The sequence below is a fragment of the Myripristis murdjan genome, chromosome 1 (genome assembly GCF_902150065.1).
Source record: "Myripristis murdjan chromosome 1, fMyrMur1.1, whole genome shotgun sequence".
Classification (NCBI taxonomy): Eukaryota; Metazoa; Chordata; class Actinopteri; order Holocentriformes; family Holocentridae; genus Myripristis; species Myripristis murdjan.
The window spans coordinates 22,516,189-22,543,302 of record NC_043980.1 but is presented as its reverse complement, the minus strand read 5'-3'; the positions used below and the strand labels follow the sequence as shown (position 1 = coordinate 22,543,302).

Here is a 27,114-nt window from a genome sequence, read left to right as displayed (position 1 = left end):
ACGACCGGTCTGACAGGCAGAGCTGCTGCTGGGAGCCTGGGAACAAACAGGCGTAGAGAGTAACCTTGCCAACCAAAGTGGAAACTCCCCAATGCGTCCATTCATGTAAGGATGTACAGCCTTCACTGCTTCTTCACAATACTATTATAGTGTGCACATTCTGTTCTGTCTGGGCGCGAGAGCAGCCATCGCTAGGCAACAGGCAGGAGAGAATCCAGAGCACAGTAGCCGCTGTGTTTGTGGATGTTACAGCCTCTGCAGTACGCTGCACACGGAGAGGTTCACCACAGATAAAGGTCTGGATATAATCAACCCGTTAGAAACACAGGGTCACAGTCAAATTACTGCCTAACAGCCTTAACAGCTCTTAAGATACAGGTGTAACTGGCTAATTACATCCTCGGCTATAAAGTGAGTGCAACGACGTCTCTGTCAGGGTGAAACTGTATAAACTGCTAGACTACACCTCAAACGAAAGGCAATATATGAAGGTCTGGTCAAAACGGCAAAGCAGCACTTGTTAATGTTTTTCATTGTGTAACAATATTTGACGGTACTTAATTTTTCAAGGAAAATTAGAGAAAAGTATACCACATAGTGCTCTAAGTCACAAAAGGTTCTCTCCAAGAGGCAAAGTGTTAGTGTTTACGAGACAGGTATGGCTCAATAAGGCCTGCACTTTGTCATCGGTCCGTCTGTCGTATGATTTTATGATTTTTAGTGTTTAAGCTCAATGGAAAAAAAACAAAAACAAACTGGTTTTGCAACTGCAGAAAAATTCCAGTTGGAATAAAATGTGAGTACTCGGCTGATTAGAAATGTTTGTTGCTGCAAGCTCCACCCCTTAAGTCCCTGTACGTTTGGTACGCTCTACGCCCCGAGCAGGGTATTTTTATGGGGGTAAGAGGAAAAAAAAAAAAAAGTCCCCAGAACTTCCTTTAGACCCTAGTCCTTGCGGTGGAAACATGACTTATTTCAGACCTCTTAATGCAGTTATCACCCCTAAAACAGTGAATAAACTGTTAATTTCAAGCACAAAATGCAACTGATCTCTAAAAACCATGGAGGACATGTCTCCATTGATCTGAATTAGTGCATTGAAACACCTGATGCTGTTATGTGTTGAGTGGAGTGTCTGGTCAGGTATTACAAACTGAGGCAGAAAGGAAACACTGTGTTTATTCTGCACTTTGGTTGACTGTATAAAATGTGATTAGGAAATCTGCCTATTTTACTTACTTGCAAAACAAGACAGGAGCTGTTGTTTTACAATGTGCTACAAGGAGACTCATAAAAATAAAGGCGTTTTACACAATAGAAATATGGCAGAAAATGCTTCAGTTTTTTACTTTTTCATGTGACATTTACGCTTAGTCTCTTTTATTAACACTTTTTATACTTAGCACACTGCTGTCACCTTTACATTTGTATATTGGATTTTTTGGAAAACTGCAAAAATGTAAATTTAAGTTTTGAAGACAGTGTAAAGTTCCACAAAGTGGCAGATATGCACAGTTTTGCTGGTTTTGATTTTGAGAGAATTGTATTTGTAGATTTGGAAAATTTTGCACACTGAATGCATTGAAAGCAATAAAAAAAAGTCATTCACTTTTGGAAACTGTTGTGTTAACTGCATGGAGTGCTTTGAAAAACTGAGTTCTGTATTAAGAAAGGCTTTTAAGTATTTGTGAAAAATGACAGCGGTACTGTAAAAATTCATGCTTATTACTAGTTCTTCACCTGGCTCAAACTGGATCGCATAATGTTTCTGTGAAATGGTGGATACGCACCTCAACACAGAAAACAAAACCTGACAGCAGTGATGGTTTCAGCTCAGCCTGGAGGTGAATCGATGGTGTGGCTGTGCAAAGCTTGGCCTTGACAACTTGTACCGGGAGATAAATGTTCAAAGTATTCCCTCATGGATGTAATAAACCAAATAATTAGCTTTATTGAACATAAGATGCCTTCACACAGGTAACAAAAACAGACAACTGAAATGCTTGAAATGAAAAAAGAAAAACCCACATTTTATTGCACTTAAGTTATAAGAAAATAAAAATTCTAAGTGAATCAAACAAATACACAATCCCTTTAAGGTTTTTTCTGTCTGTTTTCTTTTTGCCAGGCAGTTTACATGAACTGAAAAAATAAAACACCTGCAACATATCTGATTTCTCAAACCAGATCATAAATTAAAACAGAGGGAGAAAACAACGAGAGAGGAGATAGAGCAAGATTGTTTTCTTTTTTCTTTTTTTAATATACAGTGTTATACCACTTTCACAGTTCAGCTTGAGTTGTGACTCTTGGAGATTGAGACGATTCATTTGGCTACAATGTTTCTGTTCACTTTGTTGCCTTGTGTAGATATTTTTCCCATTCACAATCTAGGAGACCGCTACTGCCGAGGGTAGCCGCCCCAGTGATTTTAACTGCAACACATGTAATACTCATAACACTAAGACTCCTGGCAGTCTACCTGTCAGTTTATGCTTGTGATGGTGTCCACTGTTGCTTCAGACATCTTTGAATGGAACAACAATCACACATGGATATGGACAGTTCTTTCATTCACTTGTTAAAATCAATACATTTGCTAGTTTTTCCTTTTTTTCTTTGCCAGTCCACACAGCATTTGTACATTTCCCCAAAGAACAGGCTGAAAGAGCTTTGTCCCAAGGAATGTGTTTACAATTTGCCCATTAACACGCTAACACACGCACTCATGCACGCACACACGCACACCAACAGTGTACATCCCCTTGTTTTCCTTTCTGCAGGCAAACCCGTCAGTATCTGTCGGACACTCTCCCTCCTCTCAGCCTCGTAGAGGCACGTTTGGCTCAAGTTTCAGTGGCAAAAACAAACAAACAAAACAAAACAAAAAAAAACAAAAAACAAAAAACAAAAAAACAAAAACGTTGGATGTTATCTTTTGTCATGTTTTGTCATGTGTTGTTTTTCTGTGTGTCTTTTAAAAAGTCCAAACTTATTGAGTTCAATTTGGAATTTCGTCTGGGACTAAAACGTCACAGCAAGTAAAAGTTCCATCTGTTTTTTTTTTCTTTTTTCTTTTTTTTTTCCATTCATCTAGCAGCATAAATACAGTTTGGCCACTGGGGAAAACAGTACTGGGGAAGGAGCAGGGGAGGGGCGGGGGGGCAGGGGCCTTATTCCACAGCGCTTAGAGCAAAGAGCGTTTACTTCCTCTCATCACAGCACCGTCATTGAGGAACCGCCCCAACCGGACTCTGAAAAATTCTGGACAGCATTTACGTTTATGAGGAGGCAGTGCTCCAAACCCAGTTATGTAGAAAACAGAAAGGAAAAATAAACAGCTCAAAAAAAAAAAAAAAAAAAAAACCCTTTGTGGTAAGATAATGACAGCAAACCTAAACAGAGCAGGTTCTAATACTGGGATTTGTTGCTGCTGGCAACAGTGATGAAAAAAAAAAAAAAAAAAAAAAGAACAGCATCAACAACAAAAAAAGCAAAAAAAAAAAAAAAAAAAAACCCTTCCTTATGATAAACTGAACGTTCAAAAGGAACTGAAATTCACAGTTGTGTTTGTGTGTGATAGAGTGAAGAAATCAAACTACAGAAACCAAGTTTGGATAAGAACAATAAGAACGGAACTGGAGTGACAAGAACAAGAGCCTGATTATAGGCTGAAGCCTCCCGGTTTGGAAGCCAATCGTCTTTCCCCATTTCCTCTCCTCTACATCAAGCAGCTCTTTGTCTAGGTAAAACTATGTGTGTGGAAATTCACCTTTAACATCTCTCCATTTTACTCATATAACGTCCCTCCCCTCAATCTTTTCCTTACGTACTATGGTCAACGTTCTCCATTTAACGGTTGGCCATTTGAGTGACTGTGTGTGTGTATGTGTGTGTGTCTGTGTGTGTATGTGTGTGCAAGGGTTGAGGAGGGTGGGTTTAAAAAATAATATCTCTCTATACATCTCAACATCTGACTGTCAGGCTTGACTGAACAAGTCTCTGTGCGAAGCTGCCCCTAACTGCGAGGGTAGAGAGTCACTTCAAAAGAGTTCAGTCTTCTCTTTTGCGGATGAGTCGGAGCTTCCACTCTTTCTCCTCTTCCTTCTCCCAGCGGATCGAGGGGCAGACCAGTCATGCCCCACAACGACAACACTCCCACCCATATTTTCAGCCCTTCCTTAACCGGCTCCACCTCATCTAGGGAGGGCAGGGTCAAAAGCAGGGGCTGAACAGATGCGTGGACCTGTGGCTTTGTCAGTAACATTTGCCCAAAGGGGACGGGGGAAGGATACTGATGGTAGAGGACGGGATAGCCCGTTGTAGCGGTGGTGGTTTTAGGGTATTGGCGAAAGGAGCTCTTGTTGGTGTTTGGGTGAAGAGTTCTGGGCCTCGGCCCTCTGGTTCCTCGGTGCCTCATCTCCCATTTCCCTCTTCGTTCCTTCCTCTCCGCTGCTTGCTCTCTCATGTCTCCGCCTCTCACTTCATGTCCACGTCAAAGTCCAACACCAGCAGCTTGGTCTCCTCCGTGCCGTTGCGGCTGCCCACCGCGCACACTAGTTTGGTGTTGGAGGCCCGGATGCGCCACACGACGCCGCCGCTGCCGCCGCTCTCCAGAGTCACCAGGTTGCGGATGAACTCACCCGTCTTCAGGTCCCACAGTTTGACTGTGCCGTCATCCGAGCTGGTGATGACAAAGTTCTTGTTGAATTGCAGGCACGTCACGGCGCTCTGGTGCTTGTGGGGACCTGGAGGTGACAAACAGGGGAGTCAGTGGGATTTCATGTGAGGGGTATATAGGTGTGTCTATGTCTTTTCTCTCAGATATAAAAGAGGTTGTTCTCCAACTCATTTTTAAAAAGATTTTAAATATTTTTTTGCGGTATCTCATGTTTTTTATTTTGCATTTACAGCATTCTCTTGGTTCATTTTGTCGATTCAAACAGTTTTCTTCCCACAAACACTTTGTTTATTTCCTAAAGGTATGAGATATATTGAGCGAGGTAGAGGGCAGAAACGTGTGTGTGAATTCTGAGCTGAAGAAGAGCAGTGGCAAGATGGGAGGGTAGCACGTAGAAATCAAAAACAAAAAGAAAAGCCGTGAGTTTGTGAGATGAGATGGCAAAGCCTCGCTCTGTTAGCTCTGGAGAAATTGAGACTGTATGTTTTTAAAGCTCGTCTGCTATAGGAAAGCTTGCGGTGGGTGGCAGTGAGATGCTAGGGCTAAGGCCTGTCACTGTCACTGTGGCAAAGTAGTGACAGTAGACCTCCGGCTGGCACCGCGGAGGTGTGTTGGTGTTTTTGTATGTGTGCTGGCAACTGACAGAAGCCTGCGTTTAGAGCGGAGACAGCGGCCGTTACTGCCTTCACTGAGATGCCTTTATTTGTAACTGTATGTGTGGAGTGACTAAAGATTTCCCTAAGGGCATGAAAATGATATCTTAATTAAATCAATTAGGCCTATGCAAACACAAACAAGCACAGAATCAAGTGCTGGTAAATGAACTGCTTTTACTAAGGTTGCTATAGCAGCTATTTTACTCAGACTTATTTAATTTCTTTGCACTTTTACGATCCATTTGCAGAGAAAGATTGGCTTTTTGCTGGAATCTTAACATCAGTGTTCAAACAAGCTTTCATGTCTTCGCCGTCTCTCGCTCTGGTTAGTTCAAAGGCTATGCATTTCCACAAGCATATAACACTGTGCTGCACCAACCCCCAACATATCCACAACTCTCCTCCCTCCCCTCCCTCCTTCCTCCCTGCATTTCCACAACAAAGCAGTCTGCTCCATCATTACCTATACGCTGAGTACCTCAGCTGACAGTGAGGGCCCTGTTGTTGGCCTATTGTCTTATCAAAACACACTAATGACTGGCAGAAATTGCCCACTGACCTCATTATCTGACCTACAAAATATCCCAACCCTCATCCCTTCACTGTGCACCAGCCATACCCCCTAGTCATACCCCCTCTTCAAAAGACAGACACACCACCCTCCCCCCAATCTGATCCCTCCCTTTCCATCCTCCACCTCCCTCCCTTTCTGTCTTCATGCTCTCGCTGGGGCATCCCTTTGTTCCACTGGGTGTGTGTTGTGATTGTAGAACCAGCACACAGGGTTGTAGTTTGCTAATGAGGGTATTTTGGGGAGGGGCATTAGGGGCTGCTGTTGCTGCTGGTTTTCAGCATTGGATTTCCACTTTCCTATGATGCACCAGACTTGCTAATGGAGTTAAACACAGACAAAGGAAATGAGACCTTCTGTACTGGTCGGCCAGCAAGGTGTTAGCTCCACTTTGCCACGAAGATCATTAAGACATTTTGCTTGCGTGTTTCCAGTGGACCATTTCAAATGTTTTGTTGCCAGTTTTCATGCCATCTGATGACGCTGCCCTTTTATATACCGTTATTCTATTTTTGAGCCCGTATTTTCAACTGGGGATGCGGTTTGGTGGACTCACCTTGCAGTGTCTGCAGGCACTGGCCCGTCTTGATGTCCCAAATCTTGACGGTGGAGTCGGCATTGCCCGAGACCAGGATGTTGTCCTTGAGCTCCATGCCACTGGTGAGCGACTGATGCCCCGTTAGCGTGTGGATGCAGTTGCCCGTTTCCACGTCCCAGACCCTTATAGACGTGTCCAGAGAACCACTCACCACATGAATCCCATCAAACTACAGAGAGCAGAGAGCGCAGAGAGTTCAGACCATGAGCCTCTTTTTTTCCATTCAGTTTCTAAATGAACTGAATACTGTTGAAATAGATCTCTATTGACCAGTTGTAAAGCAAGTTGCTGACTGATGATGATAGCAAATCTTGGCTTATTTCAGACTTGTACATTGGATGCTTCGAATGCTGTCATTTTTATCCACACAGCACAATGCAATCATATTGTTTCTATTCATAGGCTTTAGCCTGAACTCATTGAAAATAATGAATTTTATTGATCTGTGAAACCATTTTCCCATATCCATGTCCATGTCCAATATGGGAACACCAATACTTAAAAAGCCTCACTGTGCAATACTGCAATACAGAACTCATCTATCTGTGCAGCAAACAGTCTCCTCGCTGAGGATGATGGCACTTGCTAAAGTGCACTGTCATCACAGCGTGGGTGAGGGGACATCTTAAAGGACACACAGCAATTCATTAATTCCTTTGCTCCTTGATTTTATACGCACATAAAACACAAAACATATGTCTGTCTGTACGATAGGACACTGCTATATACATACAAGACGATATAAAAACAGAAAAAACAAACACCTTAGTCCAATCAGTGTAGATTGACTTGTTTATGGCATTTTGCCCATGAGGTTGGCAAGGCAACAGCCTCCGCACAAGGAGTGGCATTTCAAGTCACAAAGCGAGAATGCTTTAATAGCTGTTCATGTCCAAGAGAGCTCACTTTCCTAGATTTACAGGCACACTATACTGTACAGAATTGAGACTCTTGCTGTACAAAATAATGCAGACTGTAAGTACTCTTCCATTTTTCCAGTATTTTTGTCTAAATTAATGTAAGCAAACGGATGTCCTGCAGTGTGGACAATGTTAGTGTCCATAAGGGTCTGAAGCCAGTGGTGCAGGGTAAGCTAGGCCACGTAGGATAAGTTGACTTGCTATGTCGTTCTAGAAGTTGCCATAGTTCAACTTGTGCTGTGTTTTGCTTCTTTGTATTACTATTTCATATTTCTATTCTATAATCAATTACTGATTAAACAGACCCAGTTAAGCGCATTCTTTTGTGGGGGTCTTTTGAGAAATGCTTGTGATAAAAGGCTATATAAATAAATGAAGCTGAACAACAGATCCAGCCTTTAATTTAATCTTGTCGGGCCCTGTTGGGGTTCATTAGTAAATCACCAGATAGACTCAGTGGGTGTACAAATGCAGAATCCAATATCCAGCATGAAATTACTCACCTGTAATGAGTAGACTCTGTTGGTGTGGCCCTGCAGCGTGTGGAGGCAGGTCTCTGTCTCAGGGTCCCAGACTTTTACCATGAAGTCGTAGGCACCGCTGACCACCCGTCGTCCATCGTACTGGACACAGCGCACTGCGGCCACATGGCCCATGAGGACATGTAAACACTGGCCTGTCTCAATGTCCCACACACGCAGTGTGGCATCACGAGAGCCACTGACCACCCTGACAGAGACAAAAAACAAACAAACAAACAAATAAACAAACAAACAAAAAACAACACAGACAGAGAGTCAGGAGCCTCTACTTGAGCCCTGTGATAGCTGAGTGTATGATGCTGGGTGTGGCACTTGACATAATTATATTTACTGAGGCAGATGGTTCAAACGATTGTCACAAAGCTCAACAGAACTCTTATGTGCAGGAATACTTTCCCATGAAAGAATGTCTCCCTCAAGGCATCCATTTCAAAAGATTAAATTCAACAGTCTGCACTAACTCTCATTCATACTATGACAGCTGCAATGAAAGAATAATAAGGCAGGTATAAACATACGTTACCGCCTGTCTTTGACAGTGAGTATCCTACAGTGTCAGATTCATTCTAGAATGAAGAAAAACTCTGGGAAACAGAGCACCTCTATTCCTTAACCTGTGGCCCTCGAGCAGTGTCTTCAACCAGAAATGTTGTGAGAAGTCATATATACATATCTCTTAAAAAAATAAAGAGAAAAAAGGACAAACTCTTTATTTATGAAATGCCTTGTGGCACTACACAGATAGAAACCATCAGCATGTTATTCACCGTCAGTCTGCAGCTCGTTGTGTTTCCACTGAGTGAGTAATCAAATGCTACACAAAACCTTGGTGGGCCCTAAGGCGAAAAGAGCACTAGAGTCTCCAGAGTGTAGTACTGAGTGAATGAGTGAGCAGCGGTTCACTTAAGTCTGGCTCACAGGGTCTATTCAGTCACTGTAAGGCCATATGCACACTTCATAAGAGCTGCTCTTTTGCTTGTTAGGATCACCCTGAAGCCAGGTGTTATGATTCTAATAATAGTACAGAACATGGAACATGAAGATGTTAGCATTTCTGCAAGAACTCCCTTTGATCAGCTTCATGCTGTGCTATGTAATTGTTGGTGGCAGTTTCACCTGTGTGTGTCCACTAGCTTGCAAACGCTCATACAGGGTTCCTACACATTTTCCATTTCAAAATTCCTGACAGTGGATTGTTTCAGGAAATGTTTAACACCTCAGACTACTGTTGGCTACATGTTTGTCATGCATGTAAATACTCCAACTGTTGCATGTGCTGGTGGCTTGAACACTCATCAGCCTCGCGTTGGTGGACTGAGATGAGACACTGGGCGCTGACGATGCTCTCACAAAAATCACCATGCTTTTTTCCCTTTCATATGACTAGTGGCAGCTGCCCTGCCCATGTTATGGATGCCATATTATTTAAAAAACACAGTTTGCACCATGTTCTTTTCAACGTTTTAGCATCTTTTACAAAGCATTTTTTTTTTTATATATATATATTTTGGATGGATAAGCCATTCTCAAAAAACATGCATTTTTCCATCTTTGAGCCTTGGATGGAATGGTGCAGCAAATGCCTCCATTGATTTGTGAGTTGTAACATGGACAGAGTGTTTGACTCACTCGAGCCTGTCGTCTGACTGGAAAATATATTCAGCTGTTTGCTCTAAATGTGAACAAAATCAAAACACACTGCTGGTATGATTAATTTATTCCAGCAATTTTTGCATTACAATTCTGAGAAACTTTTAAACACGAGCAATAGTCTGGAAACGCAAATACTTTACTTTTCCCCTACTTATCCAGACCTGGAAATCATCAAAATCATGTTTCATACTTCTTCATGCTTCTCCAGACAGTGTAGGAACCCAGGAACTGGCTCGGTATGCATGTTGAGTGGATGATACTAGCTTTCCATCAGGCCAAAAGCACCATGATTTACTCAGCCCTCCAAAACAAATGTGATGAGACTTCCCCATACCTTTTCTCGTGTAGGTGCATGCAGCGCACTGTTGAGGTATGCCCATAGAGGGTGTGGATACATTCTCCCGTCTCTGCGTTCCAGACCTTGAGTGTGCGGTCAGTGGAGCCGCTGATGATAATGTTGTCCCGCATCTGGGATGACCACACGCCCCCTGTGTGGCCCACCAACGTCCGCAGACACTGCCAAAGTGACAAGAAAGCAGTTTTTCATCAGTATGTACCCCACAATGTGATATGAATGTTATTGAAAACTGCTTAATTAGTGTCGAAGACATCTGGAGTGATGTTATTCATACATCTCGAAATGGAGTTGAAAAAACAAAACTGAAAAGAGTGTGGCAGCTTTACTGCATGACCTCCTGTTCACCTCAGGAAAAAAAAAAGACAAAATTAAATTGATGTGACCTTTTGGGAGAAGGAATACTCAGTCAATCCATACCCTCTGCTGCTGTACGAGGACAAAATATCTTTCTGACCTTTCCGCGGCTTTTATTATTGTTTTTACTTATCTGTGGAAAAAGAGTGGCTTATTCATTCTGTTTGCAAAGAGGGCGGGCAACTGTCCTCAATAAAGAAACCGACCCATTCCTCCTCATTAGGCATGGTAGATTAGGTATTGATCACTGCAGTTATGGAAATCGTTCTGATCAATTGAATTTGCACCACCGCAGTTTGTCTCATTTGTCTGTCAATTTAATTATCCTTAACACATTGAATTAATTTTTTTTTTGGCCTGGGGGCAAATTGGGCAAGTGGCTTGTGGTGACTGCAGCGGGGATGTTGGGTTCAGAATGGAGCGTGTTGCCGAGGTGTTCAACATGTGACCCCCTGACTGCAGCTGATAAGCCGTTGAGCGGTGAACGGCAGAACAGGGCAAGAGGCTTTATTGTGGCGAGTGAGTAAGGAGGATAAAGCTGCTGCCTCTCTTCCCCCTTTCTCTCCTGTGATAACGAGAATAACTTCATTAAACGTGGGCCAATGTGACATGACCTTACTGTCAACCTCACTGCAGCGTTGAAGTGTTGTTTGTTTTATCAGGCTGCTCCTTTTTCACAGCTTTGTTACAGTTGTATTAAGAATGGGAAACATCATGCGACAGCTTGGCTATAGCATCACATTAAATTGTACATTTGCTCAATACACATGGAACGACCCAGTCTCAAAATATGGCCCAAAAAATTATTTGTTCGGTGGACGGGTGGAATAACATGTTATATCAACATTTTAAAGATGTTTTCTGACACTGTCAAACATATATTTTCATTCACAATATATCACTATAAATATTTGTCACACTTGCATACTGCTCAGATACAGACATGCAGCATTACTGTAATCTTATTCTTAGGATGCAAGATTTTTCCAGTGAAGCGAGGCCAGTGGTTTATGTTCCAAGAATGAGAATAACAGTATGTGATTAGAGCCTACTCTAACATTGCGTGGGAGGAGAGAATATCTGAAATGAAGGGCTTAGGAGTCTTTATCTGTCTGTGAAACAAATATAAAATGAGGCCGTCCTTCGCACTGAAAGAAGATTAGCCTTCTTCCATGGACCTGTGAAGGACTTTTTCCCCCCCAAACACATGAGGGTTTGATATGACGCTTTATATTTTCATTATATTTTTCTGTTTATTTGAAGATTTCATTTAAAATGTGTGGACACTACTAGTCATGGTGCCGTACTAGCCCCGGAGCTGTACACCATGAAAGGAGGTATTACCACATTCTTGGAGTCACAATGCATGATTACAAAGTGGACAATTACAAGTTGGCTACCTTAGATATCATTAGTCAGATGTAAACCAGACTGCATGACTCTGAGCCTTGATTATCCAGCCTACACTCCCATCTACATTAGGCATGCATAAGAGAGTGCTCAAGCAACTGTGGAAAAAAAAAAGGGGGTGACATGTAGTAGAGCTCCTAAGCCAGATATGATATGACCTCTGAATGTAGATAAACAATAGGTACCTTGACAACTCAGCCACCAGTTGTTATTTTATAAGAATGTTTTTTTTCTGCAATTTGAAAAGTTGGAAATTAGCCAAGGTCTCTGCACGGCAAATAAACAAAAAGTTGCATCTCAAGGTGGAATAAGAGAGATAAATTAAATTAGGTAAGGCTAAACATATCTCTAACTCCATTCAAGTTACTGACCCATGACAGCAGAATGTTAATGTGTTTGCCCTCTTCCCCTCCTGATGTCTCAGGGCTTGTCATATTACTATATATGCACAAATACCTACCCAATGCAAGCATCCACACCACAGTAAAAGGGATCACAATAGAAATACAATAATTCAGCCACGAGTGGATAAAGATCTAAACAAATGAGCATGTACATCCACCCACACACAAATAACAGCACAGCAATTAGCATTTATCTACTAACAATTAGGATAATATCTCATCAACATCATCAACATAATTTCTCTGATAGCCACTCTCTGATCAGCTGGCCAATATTCATTTTCTGTTGACTATTCCATGAGTAAGCTCTGATGCCCAGAGCTCCCCAAAGCCAAAAAGAGAAGGTGAACTTGATATCCATGCAGCTAAAGCATCTGGCAGAGGACACCCTTCTCTAGATGTGACAGCAGGAGTCCACAGTCCTGCCATCTTAGATCTGTCTGACAGCCGAGATGACTGTTGACTGGCACCACCAAGGACATGTACTGCTCTGTTAAGCAGCAGGCAGTTGCCTTGGATGCATGAGTTGAATGTGTGTGTGTGTATGTGTGTGGAAGCTTGACATCCTTCACTGAAGCTGGGGGGCATGTAAAGACAAAGGTCCACCAGATAAAGACAGAGCTGGGAAGTATGCGCCAAGCAACAGCTGCTGCAGCAGGAAAACTAACCCCGTGGAATTTCTCCAATCTGAACTCTGCAGAGGGGCTTCAACAGACGGTCTTATGTCACTTTCATTTCAAACTTTTCAGTGTCTCCTCAACCTCTAACACAGCAATTTTTAATACAATCCAATTCCCGATATCTTTGTTCAAAAGTCAAAGTCCAGCTCTTTGGCGGTAGGTGAATGTAGCATTTACAAATCATGTGACCACACAATCATCAATTGTGTCAAAGCAATGGTTCAATTCATCATACGTTTGTATAACAAAGTAATAAGCAAGTACAGAGGAGAAACGAATGATAAACTGGTAGCACAAGTGGAAAAATAACGATACCCTGTTGTAGCATTTGCTGAACTGAGTGTGCAAACACTGGGCTGTAGTCTAAGGCTTAATATCTTAATGATATGACAAATGAAAACAGGCCTAAAAATCCAGATATGCCTTTGTTGACATAATGGACTATTTTGTTCTCAGGGATAAAAATGCCCAATGATTCTGAAAAATGTATCACTCCAACAAATCCTCTTAGACAGAAAAAGGGAAATTGGACAGATTCATAAAACATTTCATACAAACAACATCTGTTATGTTCTTGTTAGCATAATCATTTTAGCACCATTTAGAAACGCTTGCTTTGGGTGGGGGATAATCAAGTGAGAACATCACTAAACTGCATAGTGACACTTGACTCAGTCTACACTGCCTCAGTGGGTGACAATATCGTTGAATGCTGCAAATTGAGGAGGCTGAACACTCGGTTTCTGAGGGAGGAGAGAACATGTGGGCTAGCACAAGTTCCTAACTACTCCCTTTGGCACAATCTGTCTGCTCTGTGACCATTCTCCATTTCAGTCCCAACCATTTCATCATTTCATTCTTCAACCTGTAGTGCAAGCAAACCAAACAGCATTTCAAATCTTTCCTCTGCACAGAGGAACAAAATTAACTGCTGATTAAGAGCATGAGCTGGAATAAAAGATGGACTATGAGCTAATCTCCCCTAGTATTATCTTTTCTCAACTCATTACTGAAGTACTTCTTTGTTCCATGACTGAGAAATGACCCAAATCCAAACAGACAATGTTTTCAGACATTGCGGGTAATGGAGGACAGACAAAGGAAAACCAAAACATCACAGTTCTGGGGGGAGAGGAAGATGAAAAATGACAAAATATTGTTCTTTTGTTACTGTGTAAAGCCCTTTGGTCAACCACTGGTTGTTTTTAAACTGGGCTATAGAAATAAAATGACTTAAATGTTAGGGTTAACGTCAGAAACATGTATCCAAGGGTCATTAGAAAATATTTGTGTGATTACCACTGTAACCGTTTACCACACAGATGAGCAGCAAGAAAGGAAAAGGTAGTAATCAAGTCCCCTACTTCGGTGAAAACTATGAAGAATGTTGACAGCAAAGAGGAAAAATAAATGCCGCCGTTGGTAATCCAATTGTATTCTGCTTTACAGCTGTACTGGAATCAACAGCCACTTCAAACGAAATGGTCGACTAGACTTAATTGGCAATTCCTCTCCAGTGAGGAATTCTCTCTAGTGTTCAGAGCTAAGGGAGCACAGAGCGAGATGTGATCCATGGAGGGATGTGCTCTGAATAAAGTCCTCATACAGAAACTGATTTAGGCTCATCTCTTCCCCCAGTCAAGACTTCACCTATTTGTAAACAAACAGTTTTATAGCAGATTTAGTGCTGTGGAAGGTATACATACACTATGTCTCTGTGATGCCAGCCTCAACGCAGCATGGCAGCTGAACAGCAGTTCAGCCTGCTGGTGATGTGACTCATCACAGATGTTCTGACCTACACAACCCAATATGGAGCCACTGCAGCTTTAACTCAACGACTTGTCATCCAGATATTAGCCTTACCGTGAAGGAGAGCCAATCCGTGTTCCATGCCTATCAGATGACCTTGGCAAGATCTGTTCAGATCAGCAAAGGCTGTGACTGATATGCGTGTAATCACCACTTGGCTGTATGCCAGCTTTACTATCTATAAGGGGGGGCTTTGCAGCAATGAAAAGCAAGCTCATCTATTCTGTCTTTAGTCTATCATGTTCAATAGAAACAGAAACTTACTGATGCGTGATCATAAATTTCTCTCAGGGTTTTTCTTTCAATCTATACTTACTTTTGCCAAATGAAGAAGCATGATCATAGCTGTGTTGCAAGAACTGTGCTAAAAAATTTTCAGTAAGTGCTCCAGTGAAAATGTAGTCCAACACAGAGGCAAACAGTGATTTACGAGGATGTGTGAAGCTCTCTTGAACACCACACAACAACCAACACCTTACTTTCCAACACACACTACAAAGCTGCAGCTAAAGCTTTGTGTCACTGCATCAGCCTCAGCTATGAATACTAACAGTGCTTGTGGACCTGCGCTGTGTAGCAAGTCATGGCACTGCGAAATGGCTAAATGTGGGGTTAAGAATAAAGGACAAAATGGAGTCTTGGGACGATGGTTTTATGCAGCAGGGCTAATATCAGCAATCAATAACCTTCAGGTCAGGAGGTCTGAACAGTTAGGTGCTGGGAGGCAGCTGTGCCTCATGTCTGTATATATTCATGAATGCAATATGCTACAAATTTCAATCAATGGAATACTTTAGAACAAATCTAGGCTACTGCAAAGCATACAGTAATCTGGACAACAACTTCTTAATTTCCTGATCAACGAGACTGAAAAATTCATGAAGTTTAATGAACCTCTTACAAATTGAACAGTGTGCCTGACTGTACTGCAACTCCATAGCTGTGATGGCAACATGAGACATTAAGGCTAAGGGAGAAAGCAGTGGTTATAAAACAGTTAGCACTTACCTTTCCTGTGACGGCTGACCAGACCTTGAGCGTGTTGTCGTCAGAGCCGCTGACAATGCGGTTGCCACAGAATTGGAGGCAGGTGATCACATGGTCATCATGACCTTTCAGCACCTTTGAGAGGGGACACATAAAGAGATGCCGTAAGACGAACACAGACCAGGGGGAAATAGAAAGGTAGATGACGAATGACAAAATAAATGTCAAGAACTGAGGTGGACAATGAGTCTGCACTGCTTTATACATGAAAGCAAAAAGGGAGATGAGAGGCAAATGTCATCAAGTGCTGCAGGTGTGCATAGATCTTTCAACAGAGCTGTATGTGTGTGAGGGTGTGTGTTTAATCTCTGCTGCTTAATACTGGGCCACAGCACTGCTAACTCAGCAAATGAGGGCTCGCGCAGCATGTGCAAAGGCATATAAGGAGCACAGTAACCAAATTTACATCTGTGGTAGTCCAGATGGACCGGTGGACGTTTTAAAATGAGCAAAGGCGTACAAGGCCCATTAAGAATTCACTCTGCCATGCTAGTCATGCTTCATGGAAAAGTTTTCAACTGTGTGTTCAAGGAGGAAGACAGATGGAGTCCTCATTTAAAAAGAGCAAGGGAGAGGTTGTCCTGTGCTCCAGCTCCTGAATGATTCCAAAACCACACTGAGGAGCATGAAACTGACCCATTGCTAGCTTCACTTAAATGCCATTTCAGCCTTTCTCCATTTAAGTGCCATTTGATATCAAATCTATAATAGCTTACTGGTAAGTGGGCTGATGACATGTATTGTGGTCTACGTGTATTGAGGCCTACTTAATGGGCTTAATTGAAGTCTGAGGACAAGCCTACCTTGGGTGATTTGAGGTCCCCTCTCCTCCAGTTAGTGTCTATTCGGTGTTGCCTGATGTAGGCACTCTTCCAGGGGCTGTGAGTGAAGCCAGGCTTGAAGCCGGGCTTCTTCCTCTTGGCAGGTAGAGGCTCATCGATGCCTGTTGACGGAAGGAAGATGATATGTTGGGGACAGCACACGTCGACAATATATTGAGAATGTCCTTATTCTAAAAGTGTATTGTAAAACTGGTTTAATCATCACTGTATGCAAAGTATTGAGCAGAGTGGTAGTTCATCTGCTGCAGGGGCTTAGGACTCACCCTCTTCCCTGCATTTCTCCCTCCACAGCAGGTTGTCTTCTGCTAGGATGCGCCAGTAGCGACACGTCTGGGCTGCTTGGAGGAGGTCCTTCGGTTCCAGGAATGACAGCACATACAAAGCCAGCTGGTGAAAGACAAGGAACAAGAATGCAAATGATGTAAATGCTGAATATAAGGGAATGAGACTTCTTTATTCACTACAGGAGGTGGACAAAATAACAGAAATACCACATGAAAAAAAGGACTAATTTTGAAGTGACAAAGCTTTGAAAGTATAACAGCATTTTCTAAGCACAGACAAAATTCACAGGCAAAGAGAAGTGTTCATAAGTTAAATTTCACTGACAAAGATAGATGAACATTTAACTAGACTTTTATATTACATTGACATGGCTTAAAAGGTTTCCAATGAACTGAATCAACACATCTGTGATACTATTTAAAAAAAAAAAAAACAAAAAAAAAACAAACAAAAAAAAAAAAACATTCATTTGTGAGCCTGTAAAAGCTGGTATTCATTGCAGGGTTGCCACTTGGAAACCCAAAATCAGAACAAAGACGAATAACCTGGTGTAAGGAGCACAAAACCTGGAACCCTGAGCAATGTAATATGGTCCCCGAGTTGTTTTTTTCTTTATCGTTTTTCTTATATGTGGGCAGAGAAAGCCAAAAGATCTCTAATGGTATGACCAACCATCACAGAGGAGTTTTTAGGTCTGGTGGTTGCCATGCGTCACTGTGCAATGGAGGATTATGAGGCCATATTACAGGACAAGGTGCATCCTATGGCGCAAATGGTGTTCCTTTATAATAGTCTTTTAATCCCAGATTATAATGTCCTATTACACACTACTTAAATTCAAGAGTGGTTTCATGGACACCAGGAGGAATGGTTAAACTCCTTCGAAGGCCTCCTTAGTCACCAAATCTAAAAAAAAAAATTTAAAAAAATCATTGAACCTTAGTGGGAATTTCTGGAGCACTGACTGAAAAGTAAATTTCCACCTCCTCCATACCTCAAACACCTGGAGGCTTTTTCTTGTCCAATATCCATTTTACACAGTTGAGGACTTGTATGACAGCATTCCAAGGAGCTGAAGCTGTTTTGAGGACTAAAGGTGGGCCTACCGCTTTTTAGGTAGTTCATGGGCATATTTACGTTTTTGCATTATATTGTCCACCTAGTTTATGTTTATATGCTTTATTGGTTGGTTTAAGTTGTATTACAATTCACGCCCTATATAAGACCCATCTCAAACCCTGACACTTTTCAATAAAAAGGAAGCCTGTCTGAGCTAGTGATCATTAGTGGGACTGTGTGGACATTTCAGGAGTTTTGTAAATGAACCAGAGTCAATGAGTCAGAGACAGCTACACAACCTAGTGCACAATCTCTTCGGGAGTCGGCATTTCAACCATATCTGTACTATGGCCCTGAGGATTGTATTGTTGAAATTACTTTACCCCAGCAACCCCTACCAATATATCTCCAGGAGCTCAGTTAAAAATGGAGGAGGTGGGATTATCAAAAGAAAGAAGGCAGGCCGAACAAAACAGAAAAAGGAAAAAATAGCAAAGGCAAAACAAAATGAAAGAAGAGAGCTTAGGCTTCTCTCATATCCTAGTCTGAACTCACATTATCTCAAATGTTATAGGGATTTGGCACTGGAGCAAGCGGTGCTACTGACACCATTAAATCTCACAACTAAGCGCATAACTTGCCCCCTCCACGCCTGTCTACGTCCTCTTGTCCTCACATCACCCAGAGGCAAGATGTTAAGAGATTAAGAATTTGATCAGATGGTGTTACGGTGGATCGAGGCTGTTTTGGAAGAATACCACACGTGATGTTACTGAATTGTTGTGGCACACCGACACCACTGAATATATTTGCAGGGGAAAAAAAACACACCTGGTAAAGATGTTTTTTTCCTCTGAATGCTGTGTGGACTGACAGGGACAGGAATAAAGCTGGAGAGAACACCAAGCCTCTATGGGCCATGTTCATTCAGAAACAAAACCAACCATGAGGATTTGCTCCCATGGGACTTTAGGGTGGAGGAAGAAGAAAAGTATGAAGGACGAAGAGGAGAAGGTAGAGAGAGGAGAGGGTGTTTGGAAAAAAGAAAAGGGGATTCACAAACTCACCTCTTTGGGCAGCAGGGAGATAAAGTCTCGCTGAAACTGTGGCTCGATCACCTGCATCATGTGCTTGACTTGTGTGGGCTCGCAGCTGTCAATCAACTCGTCCAGTGCCAGCAGCTTCTCTGGGCCACTCCAGCTCTGCAACACACAGGACAGAGGGAAGGTTAAGAAGAAGTAGTGCAGAACTTTAAGTGTGCTTGTGTAAGCTTTTTTTTTTTGTCAAGTTTGATCTATACACAAGCTTTGATGGAGTGCCTTGGAAAGATACTGCTTTGAATTCTAACATGCAAAGCGGGTGTCACTGCATCTGTAGCAAGTTAATGTGCCTGTGTGCGTGTACTATGTTCCTTCCACAGCAGTGAGTTGCCTCAGGCACCTGCCCTTCTCTGGCAGCCAACACATTAAAGGGTCATTTACACATCAAGAAACAGCCTCTATCAAGTATGTTACTACAGTTCTGTAGGAGGATTTCTTCTGGATGAATATTCTGTTGCTGCTTAAAACAGGCTGTGGGATGACGCTTGATGTTGGACCAAGCAGCATGGCCAGAGTTGTTTTGCTCTGGAGGAGCACTGAAATCTAACAATGATTACAGGCTGTGAGGCTGGATGGAAAATGTGGCGCATACAAGCCACCTGTAATTTGGCAGCTAAAAGCTCTTGCCAGAAGTGCTGGCTCTGGAGGTAATCAGGGGGTGCAAAGAACTCCCTGCTCCCTACCATAACTAGGATCAGTAAATAACTACGTATGTGTTGCATTATGGTATGCGCACTTTGTATCTGCACCTTGATTCAAACAACAAAACAAGAATGACAGGTTAACAACAGCCAATCAGGAGTGGGATTGTTTATTTGATTACATTACTAGTTTCTAGCTGGCCAGTCTGATAAACTAAACATGAATAGTTGCCAATTCTAGATATTTGAAATGTCTTTCTGTCCTCTCTCTCTCTCATTTCGGACAGGTTTACAGTGTTTATAGCATTTGTTGTGCTGATGCATGGACAACATGCTGAATTACTGATGTACAATTGTTACACTGCTGTGCCTCTAAACATTATGATAGGCTGTTGATTTTTGCTTGGCAAACATGCTAATTCAAACATTCACAGAAAAGGGTGAGCTCTATGTATGTAGCAACTGCAAAAAGGAAGTTGAATTGTATGCTTTTGAAAATGCATTTTCTCAGAATTCAAAAAGGCTAAGGCCCTGAACACATATCAGAGAAGTATTATAGTCAGACTGAAAAAAAAATCTGTCATAATGTATTCCTGCTCCGGAATCAAGTTACCTGCAACAAGTATAGTTAAGCTGAACAACAAAGCCACTGAGGAAGCAATGGCCAAATCCCTCAGTGGCTGTGCATCATACAGTGGGGGTTGACTGCCTCTTGCTTTGCTGTTTACTTCAGGCTTAGTGGTAAATATGTACTTTTAACTGCAAGTATGCATACATTCAAATCAATAAATGCATTCACATTGTAAGGCTCCATGATGGGCAAGGATTTCTTCCAGGACTGACGAGATTATCACTATTAACCATTTGGTAACCAGTGGCCTACAGTTAGGTCTGTGTACGGGTTCTCTATAGCCAGAGTAACAGGCTGTAAGTGCATCAGTGGTGATTGTTGAAATCCGAATCCCTGAATTCAAATCAGTCAAAACTTGGAGAGCTGTTGCAGACATGCTTCTTTGGAGCTGCTTTTACTTTTCAAATGCTTCAAGTCTATGCAAAAGCCTAAAGGCTACGACAGGATTGGGGAATGTATAGAATGTATGTTTGAGGTTTAGCTGCCTGTAGCCTGGGTTCTTGGATTAAAGACAGTAGGCTGTGGCATGTTAGAGTTTCAGCCTAGTTGAAAACTCTCATTCACAGTTGTTACAGGCAGACCCAGCTATTCCACGATAATGACTCTGGTCTCCTTAAAGCAATTAAATCACTGTGGCTACTTATTACGTAAGAAATCGACGGAAGCTGTAGAAACTAAGATGCGTCAGATGGCATGCAATCTCCATGAGCTGCTTCTACTGCTGCAACCATTTCAACCACATCCTTAAAACAAAGCCTTATTACTTTTTGTCATGACAGCAACTGTTCTTCTGATCATAAGCACCATAATTCCATAAGATCAGAAAGCCGCTTCATTCACCAAATTAGAGATGCAAAGAAATCTAGCCAGGCAAACAAGAGAAATCTTGCTGACTAAGCCCCTTGAGAAAGCTGCCAATGTAGAAACACCAGAGTCTTGACATTTTGTTGCATTTAAGAAGCTATTATCTTGTACACAATGCTTTTAAGCAAAAGAGCAAAGTAGTAATTTTTCCCCATTTATATTCCAAAAGATTACATTTATGACTGGTAAAAAGGCTGCAGACACAAAGCTCCAGATACACATACACAGCAAAAAAAAAAAAAAAAAAAAAAAACCCTGTATAAATATGGCATCTTTAGAACAGAGTGGACAGACTCAGTTAAAAACAACTCTTTCCTTAAGACTGAAAAGGATTTACTTAAGAACATGGAATTCTCAATTTCATGACAGATCCAGGTCTTTAAATGCCACACACTCAGACAAACATAAGTGGCTTTTTTGCCTCATCACAACTCACTACAGAAAACTTTTTGGGTTCAAGATGAACACTTTTTGGAACATAGGTAAGATTCTGAATTATATACATTATAACATAGATTATTGTACAGACAGGATATCACTCATGGGTTCAGTTAATGGACCATCATTCTGGTTTTTACTACTCAAAACATTCAAGACCTCTTTGTTCTTGTGATGTAAGACCTTAAGTTTGATATCTAGGCTTGAACCAATGGTCACTGAAGTGGTTTGCTTGTAGCCTATACTGAGCTAATGAGAACTTCCCAAAATATTACATGAGGATCAAAGTAATGACGATGCCTTGTAAAAGCGACTGGACTGTGTCAGTTCCAATTATGCATGGTCCTTTCCAAAACACTTAACACACCAGAAGCATTGCTATTCTCAGACAATGCATTAAAAATACAAAGCAGAGTGGAGCTCGGCATCTAGTATAGGCTTAAATCATACTGCAGCACCTTTTGATGTGAAAAACAACTGTTGTCATAAACTTTCTACTTAAAAACTCTACTAGGTTTTAGAGGATCACAGAGGACAACATCTGTTCGACTAAAGCCTACAGAATATAGTCCACAAGGCTGTGGTAGAAAAATGCAATCTGGTAACTCTACTTTACAGTCTGAACAGGTAGGGCTAATTTCAATTCCATGCTACGGTGCTTATGGTAATGTGGTGGGCCAGAACAACAAGGCAGCAATTATCTCTGAGACTAAGTGAACATTGATTGGGCACAACATCTGCTTTTTGATGAGCTTTTGCTTGAGGGCTCAGAGCTGCCCATGGGAGAAGGGAGATGGACAGTGTAGGAAGAAACACCGCTGTGTTGTGGAGAACTCACCTGAAATGTTCGGAGCCATTCTTGGAGACCAGTGGGTGGCTGAATTGAGGTGATGCGCCGTCTCTGTTGCCCCTGACCATTGGCTGTTCTGATGTGACCAAATGTGGTGGGTGTGGCTGGGCATGGAACAATTCCTGTTGGGCTGCAATTTATAGGGGAAAAGACATATAAGACACAACAGGGGCATTATAACAGCAAAGGAAATTACACAACATCTGGCTTGCAGAGTCATAGGAAATGCAAATCCTGCTAACCTGGATAATTAAAGCTGAACTTGTTTGATACCAGACTTTTCTCTAAAACTTGAAGCATTTTTAGCCCATTACTCATTCAACAGTAAGCACTCCAGCTGAAGGCAAATTTATTCTGTGAAGCAAATTAAAACACAATTACTGGTGTTTTTAAATTTCTGGGTCATCTTCATCTTCGCCTCTATTTTTTTCATTGGACACAGGCTATGTCCAATTATATGGTAATATTGTTATAATTTAGGCCAAGATCCCTTTAATTCAGATAATCAAAGTTATGTCTTGCTATCAGCTCAAACAGCATCTACGTTGTTCTTACTTCATTCAAAAACCTATGTTCTGTGGACTTACCCTTTACAGCCTAATGAAACAAGGCATGTAATGATTACAAATAGGACAGAAATTAATAGAAATTTAATTTTTCATTGATGTATTGTGGCTTCTGGCTGACAAGGATATCTTTTACTGTCATATTTAAGGCTGAAACTGACTGGCATCTTGTGAGTAGGAAGAGGAAGAGCGAATTTGAATTATATATCAAGATGTGTGGTACACACTGAAATGACAGAGATAAGGGGGAAAAAAGCTCCACAACAGATATTTCCTTTAGGGTGGTCTCAAATGTAGGCTTTTCACTCAGAGACTTCAAAGTACGCAAAATGCCAAGGATCTCTGTTCAGTTTCAATCACTCCTGTTGCAAGAAACAGGATCTTAAAGGCAGCACAGGGCTTCAAAGGGCACCTGTGTGCCCTTGTAATGTAGTGGCAGCAAGAAAAAACATCCAGTGGGCAATCTCAGTATTACTTATTCTGCTTGTTGACAGCAGAATGGGGAGCTGGGGTCTATTTCATAATGGATTCATCTTTAATGGGATAGGAAGCTGAGACAGGGCCAATTACACGCCACCACTGCCCGTGAAGTGTGTGTGTTCAGCCTGAATCTCTGGGAATATTTTCATGTGTGTTCATGGGAGCGTGAGTTTTCATGTGAATACATGCATTAAATATTCAGGGCCTGAAAAACATCTGGGACTGCTGACTGGGTGGTGCTGATATAATACCATAGTGTGCAGAATCATTACTATTCTGTTTTATTTTTTGTCTGAAAATCGCAGATATAGCATCTTTGTTCATACACCTTGATTTCCTTTTTTGATACGCTCATCCATATGAATAATCCAATTACAGCAAGGAAATACATCTCTTTAAAGGTAAATTTCAAAATTACTCAATTCTGGCCCTACAGGAAAAAAGGTGGACATTGCAGAACAGGCAAAATGAAGATTTGTAAGTAGGCATGTCTTCTTTGTGCAGTTGGAGGATCCAATGGGTGGAGTTTTTTTTTTTTTTTTTTTTTTTTACCTTGGATACTCTGGGCCTTTGCAGGGCTTTTTTCCAGAAGGGAAAGATCGGACCTCGGGGCCATGGTCCAACTTTCTCTTCATCTGCAAGTCAAAGGGAGAGGAGACAAAAGAGAAAACATTAAAGACCATCACAGCAAAACCCTACAGAAAACCAAATTTAGACCCAGCACAGAGCTCTTACTGTTATTCCGCATCCCTCTGAAAAGTAAATACAAGCGTGCAGATGTATGACACGCAGAATTTGGTTACAGATGGCACTTCTGGCATTTGCTTTATTCGTCAGAACTCATTGTATTTCCTAACTCTTACCTGATTGCTTTCCTTCAGAAACAGTGAACATGATTCACTTCACTCTTTAGTGAAAAACCAGCCCCTGAGAAGCAAATCAGGCAGTCTACCAGTTTGAAAATGCGCATAGGAACGGAGCTTTTCAAATGAGCACCTTAAATCTTTAAAGTATTTGACAACAAACCAATCATGTACCACCGCTGTGACATTACTATGAAATATATATTGTGGCATAAGAATTTTTAGATCAAGGTCTTTAAAATATAAGAAATATAAATTATGGTCTCTTTAGCTTCCATAGCTTTTTTATATTTTAGGCGATGCTTGCCTAATGTACAAGATAACTCATAAATTTGCCAGAGCAGAGTTTGATTTACAATGATGCTTGAAGAGGAACAACGGAGCAACTCCATTCGTCACTGTTCTCTCTTCCACCCCCTTCAACATTGATGCAAAGCCAGAGCCATGTTACTGACTACCCAATTGTGTAAACAAAGGACTCTGTGTAGGGGTCTATGCGAGCCGGATTTCTTCATCCCATGCCTGCTAATCTGGCCAGAGTTCTTCCTGCACATGCAAGTGATCATCATCACCAGTCCCTCATGGGTAAAAAGGCTGACTTACCCCTGATTTAAAGTGTCAGGTCCAAAAAAAAAACCATATATGGCAGTCTGGCCTTTTTTTCTCTGGTTAAATGAAATATGCTTTACATGAAACTGAAAACTAAACTAGACTTGATAGTGGTCACGTAGTTTTGGTCTGAAGTGAGGCTGCTGAATATACACACAGAGACAGCCTGTCCGCTCAGTGCTCCATCTGTGCCTCACTCCAAAACAGCTGCAGGAACATCGCTAGTACAAATATTAACCCCAGAAAAAAATCTGAAATGGAGGGGTGTTATTTGATACCCTGCAGTAGGGATTTGTCTCCAGTCAAATGCCCTGTTTCACTGGTAAATATTGATGAGCTGCCAACAAGAAACAAAAGACCAGACCAAGGCAGTACGCTCCTGAAGTACAGGCTAGGCTGTTTTGATAAACAACTAGATGTTATTATGCACTGTGCACACTGATGATTCATTCATACACTCTAGCATTTATCAAACTTTCTGCAGGGCTATTTTGTGTTAATTCTAGCACAGACCAATCAAAATCCACCCTTCAACACTTCTTACTTCAAGATCTTTGCCCAAACTGCCTGGCAGCCCTTCCACAACCTGCTGTGGCATCAGACAAACTGTATTAGAAATCTCAGGCAGGACTGGCTTCTGTGCCACTAAGATGGTCTGTTAATGCCTTGCCCCTAAGGTCCCCAAACCACATTTAATTGAAACCCTTTCTGACACCAAAAAATATACAGTAATGCACTTACTGAATTGTGTAAGCAGGGGGATAAGTACTGGCGACATAACTCTGAAGGTCATTTTATTTTGCATTTACTGTGTGGTTCATGTCTCTCCTCAAGATATATGTTTATTGCTGTGTTTTGTTGTACATGGATGGCCTCAGCATCATATTTGTCCTCTCCGTATTTTTGTCCTCAAGACCACATAGGGTGTCCAAAATAGCATTCAATGTGGCAAGCCAATTCTGGCCCAAGAACAATAGCTCAGATTGTGAAATGTTTTATTTTGTTGCCAGCTACCGAAAACCTAAATGATGAATGCAATGTTAGGTCAACTGCAACTAGATCTGTGATAGCAAATAAAGGCCACCTGCCACTTAATCTAACATGGACAAGAAAAATCAATGTACTGAACAACTGGCTGAGTAAGAATCAAAGCTTACTTGATGCACGTGTGTTAACATGCCTGTGCTGCGGGCTTATCAGAGTGTTTAAGTTATGCCCTAGACATTATACTGTAATATGACAAAGGACTCATCTATGCCAGAGAAATGAATGAAACCATGTCAGCTCTGCACAGGACTTGCAATGGTACATGCAGAGAGCTTCATCAGAAGAGGCCAGATCATGAAAAACCTTGAATGAATCAGCATTAGAGATGAGAAATCCAACACACAAAGCCAGAGTTGTGTAAATGTCGTCAAAATGTTATCAAGAGCTGCACAAACATGTAGTGTATACTCCATCAAGTCTAAATCTAAAACACTGGGGTGACAGAGCTTTGTAGATTGATAAAGGAGATGCGGGTATACAGGATATTCCAGCTTGTTGAAATCCCATTCTTCAACCAGCTTCCCTTGTTCTCAAAGCAATGATCTCACTGCAATGGCAGTTCAATAGCCAAGGAGAGTCTGGGTGTGTGTGCATGAATGTATGGGTGTGTGTGCATTTGTGTGTATCTAAGAGAGAGAGAGGGGGAGAGAGAGACAGAGACAGAGGCAGAGTGAGAGAGAAGAAAAAGAGTGGGAGTGCTCTCTGTGAGTGTGTGCCTGAATGTGTGTTTAAGCGGCAGAGAGGAAACCTCCAACTAAGCACAGGCGTCAAAAAACAGAGTGCCACCAGCCTCTTGTGCTTAAGCCTGGGAAAAGGTAACCAAAGACAAAAGGAGAATATTGTCTTTGTAAGCCACTACCTATCAGTCAAACTGTGTCCAACTTCTTCTGGTTTCCCTATCTGGCTGAGAAGAGAGGGCAGATGGATGCAGAGAGTTAATGATATTTTAAAGGCAGCAATCACTCCAACGTAATGTGTGGACTCACTGAAATAGAGAGTACATCCTTCAGCATCAGTCATTTCAACAGTGTTGCTAATCGTGGTCCCATTATTCAAATAATGCATCAAGGAAGTAAGGAATAATTGCCATTATACTAATCAGCATTTCTAATGAGGCGGAAGGCAGCTGAATTAAAACACTGGGTGTTGTGTA

The 27,114-nt window shown here is 41.7% G+C and overlaps 1 protein-coding gene across 2 annotated transcripts in view; it reads right to left on the bottom strand.

Moving 5' to 3' along the window:
- Positions 1 to 1,926: 1,926 nt before the first annotated feature.
- fbxw7 (F-box and WD repeat domain containing 7) overlaps positions 1,927 to 27,114 on the bottom strand; it is a 158,467-nt gene continuing 133,279 nt past the window's right edge. For both annotated transcript variants that reach the window (XM_030044094.1, XM_030044163.1), the window contains 10 exons: positions 23,995 to 24,077; positions 22,385 to 22,526; positions 18,940 to 19,074; positions 16,792 to 16,915; positions 16,490 to 16,629; positions 15,648 to 15,761; positions 9,956 to 10,137; positions 7,930 to 8,155; positions 6,465 to 6,675; positions 1,927 to 4,748 (listed from right to left, as the gene is read on the bottom strand). In XM_030044094.1, the coding sequence (XP_029899954.1) occupies positions 4,480 to 4,748; positions 6,465 to 6,675; positions 7,930 to 8,155; positions 9,956 to 10,137; positions 15,648 to 15,761; positions 16,490 to 16,629; positions 16,792 to 16,915; positions 18,940 to 19,074; positions 22,385 to 22,526; positions 23,995 to 24,077 (1,626 nt within the window). In that variant the 3' untranslated portion in view covers positions 1,927 to 4,479. The remainder of the gene's footprint in view (positions 4,749 to 6,464; positions 6,676 to 7,929; positions 8,156 to 9,955; positions 10,138 to 15,647; positions 15,762 to 16,489; positions 16,630 to 16,791; positions 16,916 to 18,939; positions 19,075 to 22,384; positions 22,527 to 23,994; positions 24,078 to 27,114) is intronic.